At 34.3% G+C, this 25,355-nt stretch overlaps 2 protein-coding genes across 3 annotated transcripts in view; one reads left to right on the top strand and one right to left on the bottom strand.

Annotated features, from left to right (window-relative positions):
* The window catches only part of LOC132700834 (neurotrimin-like), a 74,391-nt gene that overhangs the window by 24,434 nt on the left and 24,602 nt on the right, over positions 1–25,355 (top strand). For both annotated transcript variants that reach the window (XM_060668403.1, XM_060668402.1), the window contains exon 2: positions 12,899–12,996. In XM_060668403.1, coding sequence (XP_060524386.1) covers positions 12,899–12,996 — 98 coding nt within the window. The remainder of the gene's footprint in view (positions 1–12,898; positions 12,997–25,355) is intronic.
* On the bottom strand, positions 4,115–11,064 carry LOC132700768 (uncharacterized). Its single transcript, XM_060668292.1, has 3 exons — positions 10,567–11,064; positions 9,405–9,977; positions 4,115–4,174 (listed from the first exon to the last, which is right to left on the bottom strand). The coding sequence occupies exons 1-3, from the start codon at positions 11,041–11,043 to the stop codon at positions 4,115–4,117; spliced, it is 1,110 nt and encodes a 369-aa protein (XP_060524275.1). The 5' UTR covers positions 11,044–11,064.

Raw genomic sequence — 25,355 nt, 5'->3', positions numbered from 1 at the left:
TATTACAATATTTATAGTTGCTGCATGTGCATGAAAATTAGTTAAAATAATTTAATGCACCAAATAACTGCAAAACTAATAGCCTTTGTTGCTCTAAGCAAGAATAATTCCCAAATTATTTAAAAAAATGTAATTTTTTAAAAGAAATTTCAAAAATCCCCTTAAAAAAGTTTGGCAGGGAAATCACCTCCTGTATTAAATAATAAAATTTTCGCCGCATTTAATGACATTTTCGGTTTTTTGAAATGCCTTTTTGAGAGTATGTTCTGAAGCAGACAGTATGTTTATGCTAGAAATTAATGCACCTTAATTATTACTGATTAATCGATATTGTACGGTGGTATTCTATTATCGTTATCGATATTAATGTAAATTAAGTATTTTCTTTTTTACATTTTTATAAAATGCTGATAATCACAAGTACAAGTGCCTCGTGTAAAATAAATATTATGTATTAATTATTATTATTAATTATTATTTATTAATTAGTATGTAGAATATAGAGCAAGAGACGCTCCAGAATATTTCAAATTTAAATCAGAAGAAATATAATTCTACACCACCACATTCAATATTCCATTTTGCCAGAAGATTTTGTTAGAAAGATAATTTACACTATCATTGCAATCATTGAAGCCCGGAAGGATATATTTTGATATTTTCTTTCTTCATAAGGTAGTAAATAATCTTATCGATTCAGAATGTTGTTGTTATAATAGTTTAAAAATTGATTCTTCAAAAAAACATGAAACTGCCATTTTATTGACGAGAAAAGATAATTTCGACTATGTGGAATTGTGGAATTGACCGATCAATTTTTTTTGTGTCAATTGACCAGTCAATTGACCGAAATCAATTTAAAACTACAATGACATTTATATTTATTTATTGATGTTTATTTATATTGTGCGTTACGTCGCCATAACGTCGTTCTGAGAACTAAACGGAGTGGACATTTTTGTTGATATTCCTTGAAGAGGTTTATAGATAAATTGACATCACAATCGCATAATAATTTATTAGAAAATAGAGATAATTATTTAATAATAATAATTATTTAATAATGATAGAAAACACTCAACTGACATAATTGGGTCAGTGATTTAAAAAGAGAACTGAGAAAAAACAGAAACGTACTTCAAAAAAAAAAGTATAATGGGCAACTCAAAACAATATAGTAGACGCGGTATGCGTAAGGAATTTCGGAGTCAAACTCTAACTTGTTTAAGTTTAAAACAAAAGAAGATTAGAATTTTTTTTACTTAAGTAACTGTTTTCGTTTAGGTTACTTTAATCGTTTTTTTTTTCAATCCAAATAGACTGTTTTTGTTATTAGAAGGTTATTTATTTTCAATTTTCAAGAATTGAATCTATGCAAATCAATGGTTCCACTGTATATCTAAAACAGACGAGACACGTTATTGAAAAAACGCCCGTTTAACTCTGTCGCTTCAAAAATATTGTGAACAGTAAGATGAAAAAACCCTCGCCTGCCGATCCTAAGAATATTGTCTCACTCTAAAAGGAAAACGATGTTATTGTTTTTCTCTGCTCAGAAAACAAAATAATATCTAGCTCCTTGAATTATATTATATTGAGTATAGAGTTTTGTTTGGATGGATGCTCTGTAGCTTCATATCATCGGTTTTTTTAATGGTTAAAAAGTGTTTTTTGTTCTTTTTTTCATGGTAATACATCTTTTTCTAAGAACTTAACCAACCAAAGTGATGCAACCGATTGTCAACAGTCTTTATATCTATCCCATATACAGTGACTTTTATTGTTGTTGACGTAACACAATTTCTCGAAACAGTAGATTTTTATAGGAATAAGAAATACACTTTAACTTCTAACGCATCATAATTCAAAACTGGGATAAGACATATTGGAGCAACACCCGCCATTGTCACAAACACCCTGTAGATAGAGACAATTATTTCTAAATCGATATGAAAGTCTGTCTAAAATTTATATCAACCTCGACATCTTTGAATTGCGTGTTCCTTTATCTGCCCCGTCGGATATCAAAGCCAATTAATTAAAGGCAAAGCCTTTTACGTATCTAACTTCCCACAATCCAATCGGAATATCTGCCCCTTTGTTTAAAATAAACGAAATAATAGGGACCCAGACGAAATCGTCATACCCGACAAAGGATGTTGCCTTTGCAATTACATTTCGCCGAATTTTAGTCGTCTTGTAAAATTTAATTCGCCCAAAAGCCCTCTTCCTCACTCCCGACGCAGGGAGTTCGTAAAATCCCATCAGACAATTTAATTGCCGATTGGGCCACGATCGCTTCGAAAATTAAATACCTATTAACACGAAATATAAACAGAAAACATAATTAAGGGCCGAAAAGAAGGCATTTTTGGCTTGAAGGCATCGATCGAGAGCACGTATTTCATCCAGATTGTTTAAAATTTCTTAAAAAAAGCTGTTGAAAAAGAAGAGATTGGGTTAGTTCGTAAAAAAAACATTTAGAATATAAGGGATTGAAAAATGGATCATACAGTTATTAAATCTCTATTTTCACGATGCAATTTATCGTCACGACTACAAAAGTTGAATGACCTTGAGCTATTCTCACGGACTAATTAATTGCATGCACCCGAGTTGCATCAAATTAGAACTTTCGTTGGTATGTAGTATCTAGATGTATTTGCAATTCAGGCCAGGCCAGGAAAATGTATGTATGTATGTAAAGGCAGGTTAATTTATTCGCACTTTATGAGGTTTTAGATGGGATATTCCAAAACCAATACTATAAAGAAAGCGCAAAAATGGAAAATGACTGACTAAGGTGGCAAAGACACCAGTTACGTGCGCCATATTAAGCTAATTAAGCTGATTTTAAAGAATCCTGTAATCCTACTCCGATTGCTAAAGTAGTGTGTATATCAAATTTTAACATTACCTTTCCTATTTATCGATCATCAAAGATAGTTTTTTATAGAATTCCGCGTAGCTATGACACAAGAACTTTCTTCTAAATATATACTGAAAAACTCCTTTGATATAAAACTATTTCATGTTCTCCCAAATCATTAAAGATAATGGAAAAAAGATAAATAAGTAAATGTCTAAATGTTAGTAATGTTTATCTTACATTTTGCGTTATTTTTGTTTCAACTACGACTTTGTTTATCTTTTATAAATGACCTGGTACAATCCATATTTTTTGCAGATCATAGTCTATCTGTTTATAGTCGACAAATCGACAAAATTGATAAGAAAATACCGTTCTAAAAATTGCTTCATAACTGGCTTCGAAGTTATGTATGTGGTTTGACACTAGTTGGTTGAGTTCCAAATACCTGGTGGTTGACTGCAAATGTTAACGACTGTTGCGTAGCACCAAAATACTACAGGAGTTTATCAAGAATAGCCCATTAATTGTGTATCCCATTAAGCCCTCATAGCTCTCAACTGTATTGACCCCTAGAGGGTGAAATTCCTGGTGCAAGCTCTGAAGAAGCCAATAGGATGATTGGCGAAACGTCAGCAAGTTCGACTCAGCAAAAACCGACGCAGGAGAAATCCAAAAGTTTTGTAAAAAGTATTATAGTAGCCTGTGGAAGTTTCTTTAAAAGATTATTTACTACCTTATAAAATTATTAATATAAATTATCATTCTAATAAAATCATCTGGTAAAATGAAATAATGAAAGTGGTGGTGGTTATATTTGTTTTGACACAATACCACACAGTTTAGTGCCAATAATGAAATATTGGAAACAACAGATGAAATAACATGGACTGTAGCCGGAACAAGGACTCATACACGGGAGATCAAATGCCGTATAGAAAAGGACAAGAACCGTTTTAAACCGCCTCAGAAAAAGCCTATGTAACATGCACCTGAATATTACTATAATAACACGGGTGTATTCTCCACGCTCCTATACAGATGTTGACAGACGCTACATCTAAGAGCTTGGATGCCTTTCAAATGTGGTGCTATCGCCGCATGCTCAGGATATCATACTCCTACAATGTCATAAACAACAACATGATCCAGCGAATACAAAAGCAAATCATACATAATGCGAAAGTGAAGAAGACGACGTACCTTGGGCATCTGATGGATAATGAGAAATTTCAATTTATCCAACTAATCTTGCAGGGCAAAATAGATGGTCGAGGAGGTTAGGGGCGACGACGAACATCGCGGCTGAAAAATATCAGACAGTGGACAGGAATGAGGACTGTACAAGATTGTACGGACCAACATGATTGTCAAGTAACATTAGAAGAAGATATAATAAGGCTGCAGCGTTGAAGATCTGGTAGAGTTACAAATTTTCCCCTTATGCAAACAATTTTTAATTGGATCCAATGGAACAAGGCTCTTAAAATTTCGTTTAAATACCGTCCAGGAAAATAAACGCGCTTCAGCGAAAATCCTTCCAACTAGACTGCAGCAAGGATCACTGCATCTGCAGGACGTAACACCATTAGACAAAATGAGATCCACGTTATCCGGTTGCTATTGATTTAATTTCCCTTTGCCGGGGCTCTGCGTGCGGAAGTGGTAAAACGTTCGATATTCGGTACGGAGATATCGGTTTTCAATTACTTTTCAAAGCGATTTTATCGGGATAGTCGAACAACAAAAAAAAACAAAGCGACGCTTTGGTACGAGAGCCTGGGGGCGAAAAGTACACAACGGGATGCAAAAACGCGGCGTAAAGGGTTTGTATGCGAAAGGATTCATACTGTGGGCTTAATTATCTGTTTCGACGATTGATTTTATTTTGTATTGCGTTTGATACGAACCATGAGTTTTATGGAAAATATTGTACAGTTAAATAACTCAATACAGTCCAATAGCCGACAACAAGTTATTCCCAATTTTGAATATTAATAAGACAAAAACCTTATTTGTACGATCTTGTAAAATGTTTCTGAAGCTCTGCATTGCCCTGTAAAGCAAGTCTCGCGGTGAGCGAAATATTTTCAATCGCATCTTGCCTTTTTAGACTTGCAAGTTATCAATGTTTGTAAACCTGTGACTCCAAAAGTCGCGCGGATATCAAACTATCGGGAAACATTCACTTTAGAACAGTTGGCAACAGTTTCTGTTGATTTTTAACAGCGAAATGCGTCCAAATACTCTCACATCCCAAAGGGTTCAGAGCTGGCGATGGGGATGGCCATTCAAATACAATTATGTTTTTTTCTGTAAGTCATTCTTTCACTAGTTTGGTTATGTGTTTTGAATCACTGTCCTGTTGATTTAGTTGTCGCAATAGTATCGGTCCATTTTATTCTGGCTCTGTTCCAGATCGAGAAAAACATTGCCAGATCATTATGTGTTTCCTCCTCCATGTCACAGAGTAGAAATTTGGTACTTCGCCTCGAGTCTTGTATCAGCAGGTGATAAACTCTGTTTATCATTCTCACGCATCAGTTCAAAATTTACGGTAACAACAGAATCATTTTCCTCCAAAAAGTAGAGAGATCGATAGATCGATGCAAGGGCCTCTAATAAACCGGTCCAGTATTAATACTACTCCAAGAGCGCATATTTGGCTTATTTACACCCCCGCGCGAGATAGAAATACGCCTTATCACTAAGATAAACCACAGGCATTTTGTAAGGATATAAATGAGGGTTTTTGTGAAGAACTCTACACACAATACGACGCGATGTTAAGGGTCAAGGTGCTCTGAGACCGTAGAAGAAACTGTCTCAATCATTCGATGTTTTGCGGTATTCGACTAGTCATTTTTCAACTCTTGTTCTAAATCCTTTTCATGTTGCAAAAGAAATTTGAAGGAAGGATTTGGTAACGGGTACACATCGCATGCCGTCCTTTGACAGTCGATAGTCTTGTTGCCATGTTATCCTCTCATTGAAGGCCGGCAATCATATTTCTAAATGCGCCATCTGCCACATCAAGCAATTGCTCGACTGTTATTTTTTTACAGTGTAATTTTTTCTATCTGTCAATACCCTTTCTTCCTTCTATTTTTCATTGCATTATAGTCTGTAGCTGTATTTGCGCAAGCTGTTTTGAATGTCTTAATATTCATCAGAATCTTTCATCGGTGTTCAATGAATTTCAAGACTTCATAATTGGTAATTCTATGAATCCAGGGTATAGAGCCTATAGAGCCATATCTCGAATAATCCAAGCGCTTTGATGGTTTGAGCAAGTCCAAGTATCCACCCCGTAATATCAAACATGGCACTTTATGCAACGCACTTTAAGACTTCATATTCGGTAATTCTATGAATCCAAAGTATTCTTAATATCTGCCTATAGAGCGATATTTCCAATGATCCAAGCGTTTTGATTGGTTGAGCAATAAAGCCCAAGTTTCCATCCCGTAACACCAAACATGCCACTTCTTAAACGCCAATCTAATGCCTCGGCATAGGCTTTTGTTTGTGAACATGAAAGCGTATATATTTTCATTCTTATCTTATTTTTTCTGAATTTAGTTTAACCCATTTATGGTTGATCTGAGATGTTATTTGTGTTTCCTAGTATCAACTCCCTATTCTTATACCATCCGCTGCAAGAACAGGATTTATGTTTTTTTTTTTGACTCCTGACCATAAATGGAGTTTTTTTGGATGTTGATACTGAGTCCTACTTCTACGCACTTTGGAAGAAACTTCTGCAGCAAAAGCTATAAGTGCACAGTGCACTGATTAAGGTTAGGGTAATTCCTTGCCCTACTCGGTAGAAGAAGTTTTTTTAGAGCAATCTAGATAAAAAGCTTGACGAAAACCTTTTAGTTAATGAAAATGAACAAAAAGTAAAGTTTTTCAATTTGACCACGCCTGTAAAATAGAATACTAACTTGATAGCGTAACCTAGAAATATTAATCCGAAACTATAACCGTAAATCACTATCCTTGAGCCTCTACCGCATACAACTCGGACACTCTTGTAGTTATCCATTGTACGAGCGGCCGCCGTCGGCAAAATTAACAACTAATTCTTATCAGCACAATTGGAGCGTTTATTATAATAATTTCCTTTGGCGGGTAACTCGGGGCGATTCGCTACGCAGCATTTCACGTAAAGCGTCCATTATAACAGCCGGCACAGGTCCATAAACTGCACTCAATAAAGTTAGAGCTAACTTCACGTCGAGCGGAGTGAAATTGCTTGTACGATGTCTATTTGTGCCGAATTCCCGCGCGGGCTACACTGGCTGCAGCCAGGCACCCCGCAACACAGTTTGCTAATTAAGTTAGGATCTATTGTTGCCTTCCGCCGTTGTTGGTACTATTCATAATTTCAAAATACTGCTACTACTACTACATCCTGCCAAATTTACGACGCGCAAAGTTCACGCTTAAATGTTGCTTATTTGGTCAGGCCATGGCTATGGTATTACGTCCAAAGAAGACCGGATAACTCTGAAAACTATAAACTGAAAACCACTCGCCTCCCATGTCATGTCACATATCCAATTACCTAGTAACACAATGCCTATTTTTGGTTCAAACACAAATCGTTCTATCGGTCGTCAAGTTTCCTCTGATCCTTCTGCTTCATGCTATGGTATCATTATGGATCACTATGGAAATCATTAATTTCCTCAGTATATTGCCCCAAGTGTATGAATTATTTTTGTAATTATTAGGTGGAGCACGAATTTTATCCGAAAAACTCTGCTTCAATATTCACTTGCGATGAATTTGTCGCTGACTTTTCACCGCCTGTGGTGTTAAATATTGAAGCTCCAGCAAAAGAGTTTTAAAAATATTAATTCAGTAGTTGTTTTTAAAATTAAATCATTTAACGGATCTTCAAGGATCAAAATTATGGTAATGATAATCAGAAATTTACGAAAAAAAGTTTTTCTACTCCCGTCTGCACAATACCTAATTACCCACCGATCTAGCGTGCGGGAAGCGTCACTTTACCACGTCAGTTTCGTTTCCCATGAATGCGAGCCACTTCGGACATTTGCGGGATTTTACCATACGGATTTGGAAGCAATCAGATGTTTTGAGAGATATTTCCCACGCTGTGAATTTTGACGAAAAATCGGTGTACACGGCGAAAGAAACGAACGTTGAACGTTTTTGTGAAAACCATGTTAATTTGGATCTATTTGATTCTTAAAAAAAAACAACTGTGAATAAATTGCAGCCTTAAAATTATAGCGAAGTAACATAACGGCACACAGTGGAACGAAAGATACGATTTTCCGGACATGAGTCAACCGTTCGCTTAAAAAAATATTTCTGATTATTTTGAACATTTTTATTCATAAATTTATTTAATTTTCACAAATATATATAAATGTTTATACGGGATGATAAATTCGCTATGGCAAAATCCAAAAATTATATTTGAAAATAAGGTAAGTTAAATATATTTAAAAAATTTTAAACTAACTAGAATTTTAATAAATATTTAAAAGTTAATAAAAATTAACGGAAAATAAGTAACTAACTAAATATAATATTACTTTAATAATTCATTTAACATATGCCAATAGGAAACACTATTTTATTTGAGAAGGCTTTTGACCTCTAGCGGCAAGCACGATTTTCTTTCGTAGCCATTGTTAGATAAATGTGATATATATGGATCAGACCAAAGTAATAAATTGTGTAATATATCTTCATTTGTAGCCCTCCTATTGGTCTTTCTTGCATGAAACTCCCTGACGTTTCTGAATTCTTTATGTCTAGCTTCGGAGGCTTCTTCTGAGAGCTTTCCAATTGGTACCACAAAATTTCTTATAATATCTGCTCCGTGAACTAGAATTTTATGGACTGAAGGGGGCATGTAATACCAGTCGTAAAGAGAAACATATAACTTAGCTGTTTGGGCTGTATAGAGAACAAATTTTAAAGGGCATATTTCTTCGGTACATGAAAGGGTTTGCAGGATTATTTTAATCCTTTCAAGCAATGTAAAATCGATGCCTATTATTTTAGAAGTTGTGGAACAGTCGGAAAAAAACTTTCTTGCCGCGTTTCCATCATTCGTGGTACCAACCCCTTGTTTTACCACATCAACTAAAATACCTAATTCATTTCTTAAGTCTTCCTGTATTCTGGCCTTCCTTGTAGCTTTTAAATTTTTATGCTCTGTAGTAGTACACGACCATCTCTTAAAATCTGAATTGTACGAAATATGCAACATCCATTCCATGCATCTAATCCAAGCATGCAAGCTCGAAATACCAAAATAATAACATGTTTCGTCCGGTTGTTTTTGATAAATTTTGTTTAAGATATTAGTCTCTTTTGGTTTAGCTCCACAAATATAACAACACATAGAAGATGTATTTGTAAGGGTATTACATATTTTACCATCTATCATAGTAAAAAGTAATTTGTGCCCTATTAGCCCGAATTTTGTTTGGGTGGCTTGAAGATTCTCAATTTCTTTGTCAATTAATTTTTTTTCTTTTCTTATTACCTCTGGGGTTTCATGAACAAATGTAAATCTTAGTGGACGGCAACAACGAGTCGAAGATGGTCTTTTATTTTCCCAAATAATAGTGTCGTTTTTTACATTGTACAGTTTTATGGGTACCAAACTGGAAATAAAAATGCTCGAATCTTCACCTGAAGTTAGCTTTTGCTTATAAGTACTTTGCCCGGATGCGCCATCAAAACCCCATTTACTAACTAAAATAATATCATTGCTAGACGTAACACATTCCACAGTTTTCAATATCCTTAAAAGGGTATGGTCTAAAAGAGCCTGAAGTTTAACAGATGCTGATACCTCTGTTATAGTGATATATTCTTTGGGTGGATAAGATTCTAATTTAGTCTGTTGTATGGCATAGTATGAAGGAAAATGGTTCATATTTTCGAGGATTAGGGATTGTCGTAGAGTATTGTATTGGTGTTTTGACATCTTTGAATTAACAAAGATGCTCATCGCTTTTTCTCCCGAAATATTTTTAACACTGTGCCTGCTAGTCTGGCAAAATTCTCTTACTTCTTTGGCTTGGCTTGGGTTTTCCATGAGATATTCTATGACCTATAAATAAGAAATACACCTTTGTAGGGACCTAAGAGTTTGACAGTTGGCATTATTATTATTTTTGACTAAGAAAAGGAATTATTACAATTTTATTAAAAAGACGTGCTTATTATAGTTTGCAGATACATTTAAACATTTCGCTAAAATATTTTTAATATTTAACGATAGCATTTTGCTATAGTAAAGTGCTTATTTTTGGGCCCTAAGATCCAAATAGGTATGTAATAAAATATTAAGGTGTCCTATTTAAAAACGCCCTGTATATAGGAAAGTAACAATTTTTAAAATATCAAATAAAGGAAATAAGATGGAAAATTAGGCCTGTATTTTTAATAGGCCTTTTTGATATTTATGAGGGTCTGTAAAAGCTGAACGGTTCGACTTAGCGCAAAACCGCTTGCACTTTGCTATCTTAACTTTTTATGAGCTATCGTTTGTAATCAAAAACAAAAACTTGTAAAAAAATAAAAAAATTTAAGGAAAATCTGAAAAAAAAAATTTCGCCTATTCCTTTCCAGAAATTTTCATAGGACACTCACCGTAAATAACCCTATATAATAATATTATTATCGTTGGTTATAGTTACCTTTGCAAAATCCGTATATCCTTCAGAACGTAGGTTTGTTTTGGCTGCAAAAAGTAACCCGTAGGATGAATATTGATCTCTAATGTCTTTCGTTTTCCTCCTTTTATGTCTTGCACTTAAGTCCTGCAAATCAGAGAACGATTTTCTCTTTTCTAATTGGATTTCCTTTTCTTCAATATCAGGTTCATTAAGCGAATTTAACATTTCTTCTCTTACAATTTCTGGGATATCGAAATTTTTTTTCAACCAGTTGGAATTTTTTGAAAAAAAGCGATTATTATTGTAACTGCTTTTAATATATCTTTCCTTCAATTTAAAACAAAACTTTCGTAAAGCCTCTTTTAACTCCAATTTAGCACCACTCGATAAAGCCTTGTTGATATTATCTAGCACTATTTCATAAAGGTAATTATAATCGCTAAAGTCTGTTTTATTTTGTAGGAGAAAATTGCAAAAATCTTTGTTAGTAAATTCCATTTTTACAACTAAATTACGTCAATAATAACATAAACGTCAAAATATTGTTGCAACTCGAGGCGTCATGCGTCACTTATTTTGTGCAAGGCATGCTTAAATTCGATGTAGATAGGACGGTCGGATCCCGTCGGATCAGTCGGACTCGAATTTGTTTTGTATAAAATATTCAAAATGATAACATTTTAATATAAACGCGGGCATGTCTGGGCATTTTACTTACGGTTACTCTAAACTGGAAAGTTAAAAAAAAAAAATACTGTCAGTTCGGGAACAATAAAAAAAACTTTATATCATTCAAATGTTTAGGTTCTTAGTCTTAGATTATTTTATATGTAATAGAGTTCCGATTATCGCATCTTAGTGGTCTTTCTTCTATAAGCTATAAAAAACATAAGTATATTTAACTATTCCGCTTTCTTTATAGGCTTATTTAGGATAATTAAGTAACGAAGTTTAAAAGCAAATATTTGTTGTAAATTTTTGATTTGAAAAAATAATTTCTTTGATTTAAATCAGAAAAGTGCTGTAGATTAAAATACGTAATATGTCTTTGTAATATTTGATCGTTCAGTTTTAACCAGTACGTCCGAAGTTTGTACAGGCTCGTTCCACTGTGCGGCGTCTGTAGAATCACCAGATTTTAAAATAATGACTACCTGGGCCACTGTCCAGCTTTTTGGAAACGTCCCTTGACCTAGACATTTATTAAAGAGGTTAAGAGGTTTTCGGCCAAAGTATACTATCCGGTCTTGGACCCTTTTTAGGATCCAAATTGAGCAATATTTTTTTTTAATTGAATTTTGCGAAAATCGAGATAAGACGACACTCTTGCTTGTAGGAATTGAGGAAATGTAGGACGGAGTATCCCTCGGTTCAAACACACTACTAAAATAGTCACAAAAAAGTTGAGACATATTTGGAGAATCATTTGCCGTATTTGTTATTATGAAATGTCCAAAAATGTTTTGTATCCGTTTTGAGATTTTGCACCCAGATCTCTGAACGTATCACATCACTCCAAAGGCATACCGTTGAGTATATAGTGGAACATCACAGGACTGCTATTTCTGTAAAAAGACCTTCTTTGCAATCATTTGATCTTTGAAATCCACAAACAAGAAATGAGATATCCTTTAGGCGCTCCTGACGTAGCAAAAAATATTTCTAGCCTCTCTATTCAATAAAAGTTGCCTGTTGTTGAGATACGAATCTATTAAAATCAATAAATCATTCGAAATTACAATATGTATACAATATCGACCTCTGGGTTTTTGTGCAAAACACTGAGCACTATAGACAAGCCTGATAGTTATCGAAGAAACCTTGCCGATGTACTCAAACGACGTTTGAGTACATTATTTATTTGAATAGAAGAACGTTTCCCAAAATTATACAAAACTTTAACAGGTCTGTAGTTTTTACTAGGAGACGCATCGCTTGCCTCCACAATCGGCCAGATTTATTTTTTTATATATCTCTGGATAAAGATTACTCCTTAAAACATAATTAAAAATAACCAGAAGTGACACTTATGCAATGTTTGACAATGAAACTGGGAATATTGCCCCCTCCGGCAGGTGTTTTAGGTTCTTATATTCTTATGTTCGTTTCAAAAATATCATTTACGGTTAAGAGTCTCGTTTCAAATCAGGTGGATTTTAAATGGGATTTAAATTATTATTACTAATTACTAAATTACTAAACGAACCGCAGCAGTAGGAGAAAACGTTTTTGCAAGAACCTAGTGCGTCAATTATTTAAAACAACCAACCTAAATCATCCTCGCGTTTCCCGAAAAGCCTCGAAACTTTAAACCAGAAACTTGAAACTTCTTTAATACTTTCTTTGGTTCCAGAGAGTCCAAACTTTAGCCAGCCAATCAGAAATATTACCGTGCCGGTCGGCAGGGAAGCGGTCTTGGAATGCGCGGTGCAGAATTTAAATCCTTATAAGGTAAGCTATTACCTTAATCCTTATATTTCTGTCGGAGGTTCTGCTTTTCAGTAATAACGCCTCGGTAAATAACGCGGTTTAAATATTCAGCGGTTTTCCGGGCAACACAAAGGAATGTTTCCGGTGTAAGCGGATTCGGATTTTAATTCGTTCCGAGGTGGATATTAACGATATATTAAAGTTTAAACTACCCTCGCGATAAGTACGAGGGATATGCAAAAACTTAAATAGAAACGGTGCCAATATGAAATTATCCAAATAAATAAATATTAAAACTTCGTTACTTTCGAAAAATCGATTAAATCTAATTATTCGAAAGGATACGCGCTCGGCAACGAAACTCATATCTCGGAAACGGTGCATCGTACAGCGTCGCCATTGGTACAGATGGAATCAGAGTTGAAAAAATCGTTTTCATTTTTTTGTCTGTTGGTCCTTTTGCCTGTTCTCTGTCCTCCGTTTCTCTGAAGACGGAGCATTAATTGGCTATAACTATGGTACGGTTAGCCATACGGCATTCAGATTTATCTCCCTTTAAGCAGTTCACGAAACACATAAGTCAGTAAAAAATGCTTCTGATCAAACCAGGACGTCCACCTTTCTTTTTTTTTTTTTCTTTTTTCGACTGTTTTTTGAACATTGCTATGAAATACGATAAGAGTCCGAAATTGGAGAGAAAACGCAAAATATAAGGCTCGATAAACTTTTATTCTTTATAATTTATGTTCTTTTTTTATGGAAAATTCAACTAAATAACTAAAATACTATGTTTCAGTAATCAGAATCTTTTATACGGCAATATAGGCCGTAGAGATAGTTAAAACCTTTGTATTTAAGGTTTTTAATTATTGCACAGGGTGTTTGGGATATTTTGTGCAATATTCAAAAAAGTCCTAAACTTGGCAAGAAACTAGAAGTCCATATATTCAAATATCGCAAAGCATTTTTTTAAAATTTGTTGGGTTGTTATAAAATATTTTCTCGAAAACTATAAACCCGATCGGCAAAATTTGTGAACCTGGAAATGCGATATATTTGGCACTATAACTTTTTGTTCAAACATTTTTTCGATTACATACAGCTATTTTACACAAAAATCTAAAAGACCCTCAAAATTTTTCAGTTCGGGAGAAAATTATTTGCTGTAAATCAAAATTCATGAAAAATATGGCTATTTAGTATGCACAGTATTAAAGTAATTTTTGTATTTACAGTTTTTGTCTATCATACACGCTTTTCGAGATATTTGAAAAAGTCAAACAAGTATTTTCTCGAGAACCATTTACTCTATTGTGAAAATTCATATACCAGGAAACGTGGGCGATACAGGTCTATAACGCTTACTTCAGGCGTTTTTTCGATTATGTACAGCGTGTGTCGTTTATGGTAAAAAAAAAACAAAAAATATTTAGAAAATTTCCGTTTTCGTGGATAAATTATTAGCCTTAAATGAAAAACTAAAATTGTGTAAATTGTGTCGAGAGAGAGTTTTAGGTTTCGTCTATCACACAGGGTGCGCGAGATATTTAAACAAAAGTTTATATTTACCAACGTTGGCCGTAACTTTGAAGTTCAGCAAGACGTGAAAGTCACTTTATACAGGGAGCATGCACAATGGAATTACATTGATTTTGCGAATGCAACAGGACAAGGCGACCCATTGTCAGAATTTTTTGTCAAAACAAATAAAAGAACAGTGGCAACCTTACAACTTTTTAATTTATGATTTTTTAAGATACTCGCCATTGCGAAGCTTTTTAATAACGTCTATAGATCGGGAAGAATTTCTTTCGATTAACTTAAATTAACTTTCGGGACGATCCGCAAAAAGAGGTCTTTAAAAAGGTGTAACTATTACATCGCCTTGAGTCAATTTTATGCAATGCTAGCGCTAGTCATTTGTGGAGCAGTCTCAGTTTGGTTTCCGTGGCCGTTATAGTACAAGAGAGTTCAGAATTCAGGTGAAGAGACATGTTTTTTCATTGATTTTTAAAAAAGTTGAAATCAAAAACAGAGATCTAATAACTCCCGTCTCCAGTATCTATTGAAACTAAATAGCACAAATCAAAATCTTCTTCATTCTTGTGCGTATTAGATTTACGGCATCACGTACATGGAACCAATCTCGAAGGATTTTCATCCATGAATATCTTTTTCTGCCCAGGCCGCGCCTGCCTTCTATCTTTCCTTTCATGATCAGCTTGTAATAAGGCATATTTTTGATTTCTAAAAATGTGACCAAAATAGGAGGCTTTCCTTCTCTTGACAGTGGTTAGTAATTCTCGTTCTCTGTTCATTCGTCTTAGCACATCTTCGTTGGTCACACGATCCGTCCATGGTATTTTAAGGATCCGTCATTTTTAAAAGTTTCCACCCTTCGCATGCTGGAGACCTTCAAAGTCCAGCTCTCAGCACCATAAAGTAGGCTAGTCAAAACAGTGCATTGTGTTATTCTCTAGCGTGTTTTCAGGTTAAGATCATTACTTGTGAGAAGCGAATTTAATTTAAAAAAACGTGCCCCTGGCTATCTCTATTCTTGTCTTAATTTCTTCATCTGGGTCCAACTCGTCATTTCCCAAATACTTAAAGCGGTGTACTCTCTCTATGGGTTGGTTATTAATTGACAGTGACGCATTGTTAATACCAGTTTTAGACATTACCATGAATTTCGTTTTACTGTAGTTTATTTTAAGTTTAGGATTTTCCCATTAATTTTAATTCCAATTTCGATGTCTTCCAGAGCCTCCTGGAAAATTGCCTCTGAATATATGTTAAACAGAAGCGGGGAAAGAACGCATCCCTGTTTTACACCCTTCATAATTTTGATTTTATCCGAGAGACGGTTATCACACTTTATCTGGGCCACTTAATTCCAATACAGCTGTTTAATTATATTGATGTCTCTACTATCGAGTCCCAGTTTGATTAATAAATTAATTAGGATATCATGTTTCACATTGTCAAAAGCTTTTTCGTAATCCATGAAGAAAGCTATTACGGTTGTCTGTTGATCTAGACATTTCTGTGTTAAGTCTTATACTGCAAAATAGGCCTCACGTGTTCCGAAGCCGTTCCTGAATCCAAACTGAGTTCCGCCAATGTTAGCATCCAATCTTATCCATATTCGGGTGTGTATGATTCTCAAAAATGCCTTTAACACGTGACACATAAGACTTATAAGGCGGTATTCATTACATCGCTTTGCATTTGCCTTCTTGGGTAGGCTGATAAAAGTCGAAACAAGCCATTCTTTGGGAATATGACCTGTCTCGTATATTTTGTTAAAGATTCTGATCAATAATGTAAGATGTTCATCATCAAGAAGGTTTATCAATTCTACGTGGAGATCATTTGGAGCAGTAGTTCCGTTTTTGGTCAGACGTAGTGCATTGTGCATCAGTTCTGACATAATAATATCTGGGCCTTCCAGTTCCTCCGCATACTACCTGTCTGTGCGGTTGTCATCGAACACTTTTTTAATGTATTTGCATCATATTTCAAGTTGTTCTTGCTGATCTACTATATTTTTGTTTGACTCATTTACTAGTACCGTTTGGTTTCGTTTAGTGTTGGTAAACTCCTTGATTTTTTTATGTAGATGAAAGCTATCGTGGTTCTTCTCCAGGTCTTCAATTTCCTGACATTTTTGGTTTGCCCAGATATTTTTTGCTTCTCTGATTTTTGTTCTAATTTCTCGCTGTAGTTGTTTGTATCTGGCTTTATTATTTTTATTTTGCCGTCTTTGTTCCATTAAGCACAGGATACCATCGGTCATCCATTCTTTCCTTTTTGTTTGTTGGTTTTGGCCAAGGATATTGTTTGTTGTAAAATTCCTTTCATGTTGTCCCATAGTGTGCATTCATCGTCGTCCTTATTTTGGGCCATTAAACTTAGGTTGTCATTAATTTTATTTCCCAGATTGTTTTTAGTCTGTGTGTCCCGTAGTTTTTCGATGTCTATACCTCTGTTTGCTGTTTTCAATCAAGATGATCAACAGATATCGAAAGGGGTATGAATGAACAGGGCCGCACAGTTTGCCCTTTAATATATATTAAATAAGAGGGTTTTGCAAGAATAAGAAGAGGATATGCGCCTTTAAAAAGTCATATGTGTGAAAATATGATCGGACATTTTGTACAGTTTATAATCACGTACATAATATACGATTTATTACAGATTAATGAATGTTTTATTCTTCCTTATCTGAGAAACCGTCTCCTCTTGATATTATCATTAAAGTGTCTGTCTTTAGATCAACTACACCCCCACCCTTAGATTTATTTTCAATTTTTTACTAGTGAGTATTTCTATCTACGTTCACTATCAACCTGAAATCTATCTGTGGACCACCCTGAACTGGATCGCCCGTTTTATCAGAATAGGGATGTATACTTTATGAATCTAAGAAATAAGAAAATAGAAAAGTATATATCAAAATAAACATAGGAAATACCTTTTTAAACATGCTATGGCTATCGTTTAGGTACATTTTCTTATTTCTAGGTACACATTCTAGTACTACAAACTGAGTCTAAGGTTTAGAGTCACATTCAAGAGTTTAGTCCAACCGATAATAGCTTGTTATAGAACATAGAACAATTCTACACTAACTAAATATATTTTATTAAATAATTTTCCATCTAGATGTTGGACACACTGTATGTTGTGTTTTTATTATAGATTAAGTTATTGCTGCTAATTTTGATCAGAAAATGTCCAACAAACAAACAAATCAACAATATTTTATTGAAATGAGGGTTTGAGTAAAACTTATTAAAGTTAATTTCCTAGATCACATTTAGAGGTAGTACAAAAAAGCAATGTTTCAATAATTGCATTCTTGATCATATTCACTAAGCTCGTCGGTCTTCTTCTGGTGCATTAGAAATAGAATTTAAATTTAAATATTCGTTATGGTACATTTCTGCGATCATTTTTCTTTTTGACAAGATTTTCTAGATCCTTGATTTTTTTTTAAATGTGCTACCTGTGCCTTTTTTTAGTAACATTAACAGCTGACCGTTGTCCTCAATTGCGGAGTAAAGTTTTAAAACATCACGGTTCACAGTAAATATAATTCTTTTGCATAAAAATAGAAAATTTATGGCACTAACTGTAGATGACTCTGTATAAGGGCACAAAATAAATAAACTTTATTGACAAATTGCGGTTATCGGTTATCCTAAACCATAAAAATGAGAACTTTTCACCACCCACAAACCATGATCATGTTTTTAGCGTTACATTTTAAACTGAACGTTTTTTACTGTATTTTGATTTGCCTTTATACTTCTTAGTTTCTCGACATCTTTGGGTAAATATTTAGTGTTGCCCTTTCTGCTTCATCGTTCACGAATTCGTTTTTGTTTGAAAGACCTAATGTCAATATTTCGAAAGAACAACTGCCTAATAGCAAGCTTTTGGGAATTGGAATATAACAAATTCATGGGTATATATAATTCATAGAATCTAATTTTGCGATGGGTTGCGATGCATTACTCAGCACCATTTTTAAATTATTTTGTTTTTTCGTTTTCTTATAAACTCAATTTTCTTCAATTAAAAAAGGAAACGTAGCATAATTTTGGAATTTTGAAAATTTTGGAAAATATAAAACCTAGAGATTGCCTGAATGTCGATCAAACTGCTTATATTTCTCACTATATTCTTTGTAACTTTTTCCTGCATCTCTCTTCACACCATCGTATTTTTTATGGTAGACTACATTTATTATTACTTGTTATGGTTCTGTAAATAGGAAACTGGTGTAAATTGATCGCCGCGTGAAAAGCAATCGAGCGATCCCCAATAAAAATACGTGTCCCTCGTTGTAATCCTTTTTCGTTATGGCAATATTGTGCCACGGCTTTTCTGCGTTTATTTCTCGTGCAGGACGCTTTAGAATTATTGTCAGGCGTGGGCAGTCGATAAAGGACGTCTCAAAAGGATCCGGACGAGCAATTTAACGGAAGGATTTGATGAGGTTCTCGCGCTGCGAGAAATAGCAAATCGCAGCCGATTTTTCCGAGATGTTGTCGCTATTGTTGCTAAACCTGGACAAAAGGTTCTCTCGAATAAATCGCCACGAATTCTATTCCAAATAGTACATATCCAGAATACGTGCGTGGGCTCCAACTTTGAGTAAAATTTCCAGTTTTTCTTGTCCGAGGTCCAACTTGTGGGTGGTGAAAAGTTCTCATTTTTATGGTTTAGGATAACCGATAACCGCAATTTGTCAATAAAGTTTATTTATCATCATGTCATCTACAGTTAGTGCCATAAATTTTCTATTTTTATGCAAAAGAATTATATTTACTGTGAACCGTGATGTTTTAAAACTTTACTCCGCATTTGAGGACAACGGTCAGCTGTTAATGTTACTAAAAAAGGCACAGGTAGCACATTTAAAAAAAAATCAAGGATCTAGAAAATCTTGTCAAACAGAAAAATGATCGCAGAAATGTACCATAACGAATATTTAAACTTAAATTCTATTTCTAATGCACCAGAAGAAGACCGACGAGCTTAGTGAATATGATCAAGAATGCAATTATTGAAATATTGCTTTTTTGTACTACCTCTAAAATGTGATTTAGGAAATTAACTTTAATAAGTTTTACTCAAACCCTCATTTAAATAAAATATTGTTGATTTGTTCATTGTTGGACATTTTCTGATCAAATTTAGCAGCAATAACTTAATCTATAATAAAAACACAACATACAGTGTGTTCAACATCAGGAAACCATGGGAATAAGGGAAACCGTAGTAGATACTGGTTCTTTAAAATATGGAAAGTTTTAAAGTATTTTATAAGAAGCTTTTGTTTACCAAATGTCTATTTTTGTCTAGTTTTGCTTTTGCGACCATAAGAATCAACATCATTTAAAAGATTTTTCATGCCATATCTAGTAATGAAAATATTGATTATGCCACCCATGAGAAAATTTAATATTCTATGGCGTACCTAAAAAACATTTTTTTTCCTATGTTATCATATTCTAATATTCTAAGAACTTTAATTATTTAACGGACTTTTTGGTCTCTTATAGTTTCCGATATCCCGATATAGCTTTTTAATGATAAGATAATCATAACGTAAAAAATGTAGTGAAATGATACCTTAATATATCAGTCAAAAACTTATATAGATATTTATTCCCGAAAACATCGAAGAAAAATATTTAGTCAACATAAAATTTCTAATTTACACTATTACATCGGTAGTTACAATTATTATTTGCGTTGTTTCACCAAGATTCGATGAAAAAATTTAATGCTATTTATAATTTTTAAACTATAGTATTCTTGATTAATGCCCATCCTGTAGAGCACTGAAGATGGTTTTTACCTGTAAGAACCTTATTTTTACCACAGCTAGCCATTATCTCATACCTGTAACAACAAAGGAACATGTACAAACTTGCAGTCCTTAGTTTTCGTCAGACAAAGAGAGGTGAGATTACGGTTAGACTAATATCTCAGGTTGCAATTCCGTGTCGCAGCTCGATACCCACTCCACAGATTTTGAATTCAATACGACAAAACCCGACAAAAAGTTGCAATATGGACGTTCCCGTCGCGTTGTCGCAGATTACACGGAGACGGGCGCGATATTAACCTCGACGACGTCACGCCATTGTCACGGAGGTTCTTTATTATTGTCTGCGAGATTAATATCGTTTCCCGTTCTGTCACATTCCCGTCCGTAGTTTGGAAACGCCAAACAATCGGTTTGCGAATATCATTGTACGCCGTAACAAAGGTTCAGTTTGCTCTGGTGACGGTTCAACTGTTTCGACTATCGATTCGTCATACTTTCCGTCTGATTCGCCACGAATAGAACATGTTTTTTTTTTGGTACAAAAAGTACTTTCAACTGGCTCGAACGCATCTGCGAACTAGGCGAAATTGAAATTACCAATTCATACCGATTTGATTGGGACCAATTGTCACATTGTCACTGTTCGTTAGCGGCGTTTGGTAGCAGGAGAGAGTCGGATAAAGCCAGACCGGGTGTTTGCCGCTACCAGAAGAGTATCGAACACGCATTAAGTAGTTCGGAGTAGCAGCAATTCATTATTCCGGCGGGATTTAGAATTAATCAGCATAAAATGTGCAGGTTTTCTCTAGAAACTTACAAGAAGCAAAGTAAGAGTTTATTTGGCTTAAACGTAGCTCAGCTAAGTGAGTGAGTAATTAATAAACGAGTGTTTAGTTCTTGGTTACATTTTTGCAAAACAGCAGAATTGACAAAAATAAAAATTCAAGCCGTGACCTGTCAAATGAAATTCAATATGGTGCTCAAGGCAAAGAAACAAAGTAAATAATGTTTTTTTTTTCCAAAGAAACTTCCACAGGCTACTGTAATACTTTTTACAAAACTTCTGGATTCCTCCTGTGTCTGTTTTTGCTGAGTCCAACTTGCTGACGTTTCGCCAATCATCCTGTTGGCTTCTTCAGAGCTTCACTGAAACTGGGTATTATTTTACTCTCTATCTGCTTATATGTTGTTTGAGGGGGTGGAGCTAAATGAGGGACATAAACACCTTCTCGGATGACTGATTCCCATATTGGTGACAGGTAAAGGACCTGAGTCGCGGATAAGATTGTTAGGTTGTTTATAGATTTCTATACATGCAAGAATTTTAGTTTTATCGAATAAAATTTTATGCCGTGTTTCATGAGTTTGTTCGGCAACAGCTGATGAGTTTATTTGTCTTAGTCGTAAGGCTCTTTCGTGTTCTTTGAGTCTAGTTGATATTTTTCATCCTGTCTCTCCAATTTATTCTCTGCCGCATATGCATGGAATGCTGTAAACTCCTGGCATCTCAAATGGAATTTTGTCTTTGACGGACCGAAGATATTGAGAGATTTTTGGACACGTGGCAAATCTATATCTAAATCTAAATTACGTAATGATAATGAAATTGGTATAGTTTGGTTCTAAGTACTACTGAATAAGAATTCATTGCAAATTTATTTTTTAATAAATCCCTAGTAGTACTTCTCTCTTCCCTCTCTTTTGTAAAATAGTCGCAGTTCGAACCATAAATAAGGACGTAAAGTTCTCAAGTGGGACACGCTGTACAATTATTATTTCGCTTTTGGGACCTGCTGCATAAAAAACAAATTTATGTTATACAAACGTGCTCAAATAAAATTCTATTCTATTCCATTCTATGTCCTCTTCTATCGAAGTTTGGAGATATCTATTGCTTTGTGAATTAGGTTTATTAGGTGCGGTTGTAATTTCAGCCTTTATCATTCTCGTTCCAAGCATAAACAGATGAATAATTAAATAAATAACCACTTACATTTGTATTAATTTATTAGTTTATCTCTCACAAGCGTTTTAACTGGCTAACATTCAATTCAAATGTGTTTCCAATGGCATAAAGGCCGTTAGTGCAGTGTCGATCGCAAGTCGACCGCGAAAAGAAAAATGCCGTATTTACTGCAAGCAATGGGATACGCGAGAGGCAAATAGACCGTGAAACAATGTGCGGCGCCCGAGCCAAACGGTGGTGAAAACGATAGCAGGCTGGAGTTTACAACGACGACGGTGTAGTTTCGGGTTTATCCCATTTGACGATTAATTTTTGTTTATAGTTCGGGATCGGTTCGCGCACCACTGATTTCGACGCGTTCCGATGCAATACAGGGCGTCGATTTAATTAATCGGGGGGACGAGGGCAGAAATTGAATACAAGAATTGAAGTGGCCTCGCGTTTGGACGTTTTACAAATTAGATTAATTTGCAGAGGTGTTTATTTAGCGGGCACGGGGAACCGAACACGCAATTAATAGAGCGTTACACAAATATGAGTGGTTATTTATTTATTTGTTATCCGAAAATTGGAGCTTATGGAGCGTTTCATTGACCAAGATAGCAACATCGTCAGATAATACAAACCACGTCGTTTCTATTTTTAGTTCGGTAATACGAGATGACAAAAACTCGTCGATTCAAAGTTATGTAAGTTCTTAAGCCAAATAAATAATCTTGAGAGATGGATTGGTGAAAATAATTGTTTTATTATTCTGCTGCAATCTTTTAATATGGAATCTTGAAATTTTGAGCAGATGTACCACCATCACCAAAATATTTTACAAACAGAGAATATTTTAACTGTAAACAGCATCTGCGTCCGAGAAGCCTTTACATACATAAAAATAAAGGAGCTATAATCAAATAATAAGAATAACAATAATAATATTGATTTTATTTGAACAATATGATATGAAAAATTTTTTCGCACTTCCCAGCTGACAACATGACGTTAATAAGACGTCGATTATTGGTAACCAACTACGTTGATTCGGCCTTACCGTTGACGTGTATATGACGAAAAAATTACGTGAAAATATCACTGCCCATTTACGTATATTAGGAAACGTAACATAACATCATATTAAAACGGAAATTTTATGCCATTCCAAATAAAAAAAAAGGCGAACATATAATGAAAAATTTATTGAATATATAAATTTTGATACAAATATATACATTTTCTTTTTTCTAAAAAACAAAAAATATATTTTTAGGCATATTAAAAGAGCTGTGGAGGTCTAGGTAAGCAACGATCGTTCTTATCTTGCAAAGGAAGGATAATACACTTACATCGTAATTTGTAGGCATCCCAAGAACAAAATTGTTGAGATAAATTACCTGGAACACCTATACACAAATCAACTGAATTTAATGGGTAGGTAAATTGATTTTGTAATTCAAAAAATTCTTTCCCCACAATAAAAATAGAGCCATTATTCCTATTTAAGACATTAAGGATTTCATTAATCTGCTTGAGACAAGTTAATCGTCGTTACAGTGAAATTTTCAAAAAACAGTTTTTTATACTGTTTGATGTTATGATAATCAAAGGGAAAACCTGAAAATTTGTCGAATGGACCATACTTATCAACATCTATTAGGTGAATCAGAAGATGAATGTTGTATATTAGAGAGCCTGGCCCATATAAATGATGACACTGTTTTACAAAATTCTTCAATAAATTGTGAGCTAATTCTGTACCAAATTTGTCTATATGAATAGAAGATATATGTATTATAACAGTAATTAAGTGATATTAGAAGACTGATTTTATTGACCTATAAGTGTAAAATGTCTGCTAATTCAGTAGGTATTATTATCACCTATAAGTTTTATTTGCTTCTTTATTGCTGCTTGCATAAAAGATGATACATGATTAGTAATGGACTGAACACATAAAGTTGATGGAGTTAACCTTGCTGAACTATATGGCGAATCCTATTCTACATTCCTAACTAAAATACAAAAAAAAAATAGTTTACTTCAATCTTAAGAAATGTTTTATATTTTCATACCAACCTGAAAACGAGAGATATTTTTATCAATATATCTCGAAGGAATACTAGAAGGCCTTGCCAATAAAGTGTTATCATCTGCACTATCACTTCCACTATCATATAGTTTCTTTGGAACCAAACGAATTCTTTTTCCTCTTCCAGCTTCGTCGCTTTCAAGTTAGAAGTGGCTTCTGTCCGCTTCAGTTTTTTCACTGCACTTTGTAAATCATATACAGATAATTCGATTCTGTAACCTTCAAAAAGTTTGGCAGTGTCTTACCTGACTCAAAAAAATTCTATGCACATTACATTAGGGCCAGGAATCTTCCTTTGGAGATGCTCCCTGTTTTAACAGTTTTTCAAATTTGCCTTGTATTTTGGTGGGAGGTCAAAAATATTTAGATTTCCTATGAGTTAACCAACTATCCTCGTCGTCTTTCTCAAACTCGACTCCTATGAAAGCCATTTCTGCATAATTAATAAAGAATGTGCGTACTAAATTAACCGTGTAATTAACTAATATCATGCAGAAGCCTTGCTATTTTTGTTACAACCAACAAATATGGATACTGCAAAATACTCACATTTACACGTAATCCACACTTCGACAATGTAAGTACCGGTATAATGGCGACCACCGCGTGTCTTTGTTTGCTGTTTAAGTTCGACCGTTGGTTAGTCCGTATTGGTTGACGTATGGCGCAAGCGCGGCACATCGCGGTTAAATTTAATTTGAAGGAACGGCACATTTCTAAAGATTTGAAACCAAAAATAAAAAAGAAATAAATAACTCTTCACGTAAATACAAAATATTACCGGATTTTCATGAATAACAATTATAGACAATATTAAAAATATCAATAAATATTCGAGCATGTTATCTTATATATCTCAATCATTATTACATATCAGAGAGATTTTATTTACTCGAAAAATAAATATACTATTATATATACTATATATTTAGGATAATAATGACATCCACGTCTTGGTGACGCCGATAATAGTTTTTTCACGTCAATGACGA

Source organism: Cylas formicarius, unplaced genomic scaffold (genome assembly GCF_029955315.1).
Source record: "Cylas formicarius isolate icCylForm1 unplaced genomic scaffold, icCylForm1.1 PGA_scaffold_4__25_contigs__length_36172078, whole genome shotgun sequence".
Lineage (NCBI taxonomy): Eukaryota > Metazoa > Arthropoda > Insecta > Coleoptera > Brentidae > Cylas > Cylas formicarius.
The sequence above is the reverse complement of the archived record's forward strand: the minus strand, read 5'-3'. Positions and strand labels throughout refer to the sequence as shown.

Bases quoted from the DNA above. Each gene is read 5' to 3' on its own strand.
- LOC132700768 (XM_060668292.1), bottom strand. From the start codon at position 11,043: ATGGAATTTACTAACAAAGATTTTTGCAATTTTCTCCTACAAAATAAA. The intron at 9,978-10,566 runs GTAACTATAACC...TCTTATTTATAG, and splicing joins GATATACGGATTTTGCAAAG to GTCATAGAATATCTCATGGA. The intron at 4,175-9,404 runs GTAATAAGAAAA...GATATTTTTCAG, and splicing joins TTGTTCATGAAACCCCAGAG to CCGCGATGTTCGTCGTCGCC.